Source organism: Oreochromis aureus, linkage group 17 (assembly GCF_013358895.1).
Source record: "Oreochromis aureus strain Israel breed Guangdong linkage group 17, ZZ_aureus, whole genome shotgun sequence".
NCBI lineage: Eukaryota > Metazoa > Chordata > Actinopteri > Cichliformes > Cichlidae > Oreochromis > Oreochromis aureus.
This window is the reverse complement of record NC_052958.1, coordinates 4,644,945-4,650,436: the sequence shown is the minus strand read 5'-3', so window position 1 is coordinate 4,650,436 and position 5,492 is coordinate 4,644,945. Positions and strand designations below refer to the sequence as shown.

Here is a 5,492-nt window from a genome sequence, read left to right as displayed (position 1 = left end):
CCTGTGCTGGCATCTCCCCAGTGAGATGGTAGGATGCTCTCTTTGGCTCACCAGTAACAATAACTATGACATTAAGAGTCATGCACTGTGTTGTTGTGAAACTGATGGGGGTTTTTTCTTGCAATGTTTTATGATTACATTTTTATGAGATATCTTGCTGTGAAAACCACAGCTCATCAGGATTGTCTATTTGTATTTGCTGCTTCTTTTCTGTAGATTTATATAAATGTGTGTGTGTTATATTAAAACATACTCTATGTACAGATTTATCATACATATTACATTACACATTACTTAATAACATGATTATCAGTTCAAAGGGAGGCTGATATTCCCTGATTGTAGATAGGTAATTTATCACACTATGCTATTTGTCTAAGTGCACCTTATCATTCAGTAGCTTTTAGAACCACCTTTAGCAGCAATAACTTGAAGTAATCATTATCTGTGTGACTTTATCAGTTTCTCACATTCTTGTGGAGGAATTTTGGCTCACTCTTCTGTGCAATGTTGTTTCCGTTCATTGAGTTTTGCAGGCATTCATTTTTGCACAGCTCTCTTAAGGTCCCGCCACAGCATTTCAGTCAGGTTGAGGTCTGGACTTTGACTCAACCATTGCAACACGTTCATTGACTCTGTTGTAGATTTATTGTCCTGTTGCAAAACTCATATTTGACTCTAGAATATTTCTATATACATGAGTTCCTGGTCAAGTGAGTGACAGCAAGGTGCCCAGGTTATGTGGCTGTAAAACAAGCCCATATCATCACTCCTCCACCGCCATGTTTGACAGCCGGTATGAGGTGTTTGTGCTGATATGCTATGTTTGGTTTTCACCCAACACGGTGCTGTGCAGTACGGCCAAACAGCTCCGCTTTGGTCTCATTTGCCCAAAGGACATTGTTCAAAAAGTCTTGTGGTTGTTAAACACACCTTTTCTCTTTAGATGTGGTGATTAAGCGCACAAGTCAGAGAGCAATCTCTCTTGTTGGGTTTTTATCTCAGTAAATAAAACCTAGATCAATTACCTCTTGGATTCCAAGCGACGCATATTGTTTACTTCATAGAAAACAACTTAATATTTGCTTATGAAGTCTTTAGGAAACTAAATAAGAAGATGAGACTACTAGTCTAGTTTTCAACTTGTCACACTGCTGGGTCGCGTGCTTCTAAAGTGTCTCAAATTTTACCATCAATTCATTAATTAATACTGTGTTGCTTGTGACACGTCCCATCAAAATAATGAGGCACCATTTATTATTGATGATAATTCATCTTCACATGTTTTATTCATCATCGTTGAAGCCCAGAGGAAGGCGCTAAGGCCAGAGTTTGGTGACCTACAGTAAAAGTTCACTAAGTGTCTCAAGGTAAATAGGAAGACAGCCTGACAGTGTTCTTCTCCCTGGTGTGGGTTTATGGCAGGTCAGTCCCATCACGGCAGCTGATGACAATAGTGACGACTGTGATGATGAGGATGGTGACGTACGCAGACGTGCGTGTGTTTGTGTCTGCGTGTACTGCGATTATCTTTCGTTCTTTTTTTTAATTCTGCTCATGTGAATATTAAAGAGTGTACATTACGGTAGAACTGAGTGTTATATGACATGTATAAGACCCGCTTAATTCCCCACCCCACCCTTTTGTAGATGAAAATGCAAGGCTATATTTGGAGAGAGCTGATGTCACAAGTGGTTTGAGCAGAGAGCCTATAACTGTTGGAGTCGGCTTGTGTGACAGTCTGACAAACCTTGGAGAGCTCCAGTAGCAGACTGGGATCTAGCCAAGACAACAGAAAGTGAGTATTTTGTCTTTCCTATTGCTTGGATGTCTTTTTCCCCCCACAGGTTTCATTTATAGTTGTTAATGAGGTGCTAGAAGAAACAGACATTTATCTGAGTTTGTATAGTAACATTTTTCTTTAAAGGGAATATTTTAGTAAGTCTATTTCTTGCATATTTTTTTAAGTAAGTAAAAGAGAGGTTAGAGGGTTAAGTAAAAGATTTAAATTCACATAGAGCACATGGAAATGTGTAGATGAAATCTACATTAAGTTAGATGATTCTGTGTAGTGAAGTGGAAATATAACTAAGACTGAAATGTACAAAAAGAGAAAAAAACAAACTATTTATTTAAAAAATATTATGTGTGGTTCTGTGAGCAGATGTAACAATGAGACTGCTGCTACTATTTTCATACAACTAACACAATAAAAGACTTTGTCATCATTTGAAAGCATATGCAGCTGATTAATTAGTAATGAAATGATATAATTATAATCTAATATTTAAGCTACTCAGCAAATTGGGATATATATTACAAAATAATATATTCTTAATTACTTTTACTTCCAAATCAAATTTTAAAAATATTCCACCCTATACTAAAAATCCACATGGCCAGGACATGCTTATATATTTAAAATATATTCCCTGTGAATAAAATGATGTGTGCATGTTCAACATTTATAGCCGGTCCCATTAAATTACCTTTAAGAAACCAGTACTGGCAAATGTACTGTCCTAGTTGAAGTAAAATTCTGTGCCTAAATGAATCCATCCCATACTGTTTTTGCAAAGTCAGCTCAAGTGTCCCTTCAGATTTGCATTTAAAAGCAACTATATTCTAATTATTGCGCTGCACATTGCTGAAGTTGAAATAATGTCAGCATTTTCAGGAACAACAAGCTTTTTTTTCCAGACTGCTCCTCCTTGAAAATGTCAGCTTGCTCCATTTTGTGGTGGAAAAATCCCAGTATCAGACGAGTCAATACCATGGATTTAATTGCTTTTAAAACTATTTCAAAGATTTAAAAAAAAATACATTTTTGACAATCTAACTATAACTTTATTGCATTTTTTTCAAATATAATTTACATAGTTTAACATTTATGTTAAACCCTGACATCTATATTGATGATGTACCTAATTTGTTGGGAGTCAAACAAAACTATCACATGTCTCACTGGTTTTCCCTGAATCCCAATAAACAGATGTAACCCCTGTTTTGTTTGTGCAGGTAATCACGCTTACAGCATGTATCACCTCAGGGTGCCTGTGCTTCTTCTCATGCTGCTTGTGCTGCTGCACTGCATCACCGCTGCCCCAAGCTATAGGTAAGCCAACACATTCAAAGCAGAGAGCCGAGGTGCAGGAGAACTTTGGCTTTCATTTGGCTCAAATGTTGATAATCAAAGATGGAAACCAACTGAGCTCATTTGTGGGGAAAGTGTTTCACTGTGCAGGGAGAAGTGGGGCTGGAGCTAAGTGGCCACTTTCTCTCCTTGTTCTCGGGAGTTGTGGATATCTTCAAGAGTGTATCATCAGTGTTAAATGGTTTGGCCCTTTGTCCTCTGTGATTCAGGTACTTCAGTCCCAGCTCATCCAGCGAGCAGGAAAGCGATCTCCCAGATAGCGAAGCCTGGTTGCTTCCCGGGCTAATCTCCAACCCGCTTCTCAGCCTCGTGGGTACACGGCCACGAAGGGGGCTCACAGCTATGAACAGGTAGCAGCATTATTGCTTGATTTCATTAAAAAAGGTTGAAAAAGCTACGAGGTTTTTTTTGTGGTGTTTCTTAATATCTGTGCTTTTCTTAGTCACCATATAGAGAAGAGAAAGTGCAACACAGCTACCTGTGTCACCCAGAGGCTAGCAGACTTCCTGGTCCGCTCCAGTAACACTATTGGTACTGTGTACGCACCAACCAATGTGGGATCTGCCACCTATGGCAAGAGAGACCTACTGGAGCCTTCAGGCTACGTGAATCTCTAGTGCCAACTGAGGAGACTCCACAGCAGTTGCAGCAATCCTCACAGCTCTGATGATATAACCAATCATGTAACGATGATTGTGAGAATGACATAAATAACGATGGCAATGATGGCAATGATCACAGACTTTTCTTGATTACTTTCTTAACTTAAGAAACAGTGCCTTTGATTTAAAACATCACTGTATATTTTTTTCTGCCTTTTTGTGTGTTGTGGCTTCATATGTTAACACTGTTGCACAATGGCATGATGGGAATAATAATAATAAAAAACAACCAAACGTTAAAGTAATTCATGGGAAATAAAATAAAGGAAAAAACATGTAAAGCAATATAAAATAAATGTTATTTGTTGTTTTGATAATAAAATTGTAAAAAATATATTTATATTTTTTAAAACCTTTATGAGTTTTAAGCCACATTATTGTATTAGAGCTGCACGCAGGAGCTGTGAGCTGTTAGCATCCATCTGATGAGTACAGAACACGTTTTCTTTCAGGAGATGTCCATTAAATCAAATAAAATTATTTCACTTTGATTATAAGCAAACTCTGAAAGTTGCATTGCCACTGGAATAAACTTGAAAATGAAGTAGCTATCCTATATCACGCAGCTCATTAATTCACCCAGCTCCATAACACCAAGAAATAAGCAACTCACGTCTGCCATAACGTCAAGCTTTTATGAGGAACACAACAGCCAAAGAAACTCGGAGGAAATGCTGATTATTCAGCTCCAAATTCAATCTCATATTTCACTCTCGTCACAAACAAACGATGGTTCCGTGTTTTGAGAATAAGACTCGTTCACTTTCTTGCTAGATGAGATAAACACCACTTTCATTTCTGTAAAACAAAGAAGTACTATATGTAGCTGATGCAAGCAAATAATAAGCTCAAGACACAAAACAGGGGGGAAGCAGTTGGATGTTCTAAGGGACTTTTAATACTTAGTCTGACTTCCTGGTATTATGAAATGCAGAAGCTTATGAGGTGCCATTTTCTTTAAGTCATTTTCAGTGCCTGAAAATGACTTATATCAAACCAACTTTGCACATCAATGCCATGAAGACGATGCACCCTACAACATCCAAAAACTACCTGAAGTGGCGTGCTATAAACTCACCAGCCACCGTATAATCTACACCTTCCTAGTCCCTCATAAGAGCCACTTTTGTTTTCAGGACACTCTTAATTCTTCATGGAAGAGATTCAACAAGTTTCTGGAAACATTCCTCAGAGTTTCTGGTCCATATCGCCATGACGGTGTCACACAGTTGCTGCAGATTTGTTAGTTGCACATCCATGATGTGACTACACCTTTTAACCATACTGTTTAGGTACAGGGAACTCACTGTCATGTTTATGAAACAAGTTTGAGATGATTTGTGACATGGTGCTGAAAACAGCAATCAGAAGATGGGTACACTGTGGTCATACGGGGATGGACATGATCAGCAACAATAGTCAGACTGTGGTGTATAAATGCTCAGTTGGTACTAAGTGTCCCAAAGTGTGCCACACCATTACAACACCAACTTAGCCACACTGATACGGGGAAGGATGGAGCCATAGTTTGATGTTGCTTACAACTAATGTCACAGCAAATAATCCATTCTGATGCTCGGTTTGAACTTCAGGAGTGGAGTCAGTTGTTGCCATGTGATTTACTGATTAGATATTTGTGTTAAGGAACAGCTGAACAGGTGTAGCAGAGAAAGTTA

At 38.3% G+C, this 5,492-nt stretch overlaps 1 protein-coding gene across 1 annotated transcript; it reads left to right on the top strand.

Annotated features, from left to right (window-relative positions):
• On the top strand, positions 1 to 4,002 carry LOC116334950 (islet amyloid polypeptide). Its single transcript, XM_031758510.2, has 5 exons — positions 1 to 28; positions 1,650 to 1,798; positions 3,019 to 3,115; positions 3,364 to 3,504; positions 3,597 to 4,002. The coding sequence occupies exons 3-5, from the start codon at positions 3,036 to 3,038 to the stop codon at positions 3,769 to 3,771; spliced, it is 396 nt and encodes a 131-aa protein (XP_031614370.1). The 5' UTR covers positions 1 to 28; positions 1,650 to 1,798; positions 3,019 to 3,035; the 3' UTR covers positions 3,772 to 4,002.
• The last annotated feature ends 1,490 nt before the right edge of the window (positions 4,003 to 5,492 follow it).

Coding starts and splice junctions, on each gene's coding strand:
- LOC116334950 (XM_031758510.2), top strand. CDS start 3,036: ATGTATCACCTCAGGGTGCCTGTGCTTCTTCTCATGCTGCTTGTGCTG. Junction 3,116..3,363: donor ACCGCTGCCCCAAGCTATAG/GTAAGCCAACAC, acceptor TCTGTGATTCAG/GTACTTCAGTCCCAGCTCAT. Junction 3,505..3,596: donor GGGCTCACAGCTATGAACAG/GTAGCAGCATTA, acceptor TGCTTTTCTTAG/TCACCATATAGAGAAGAGAA.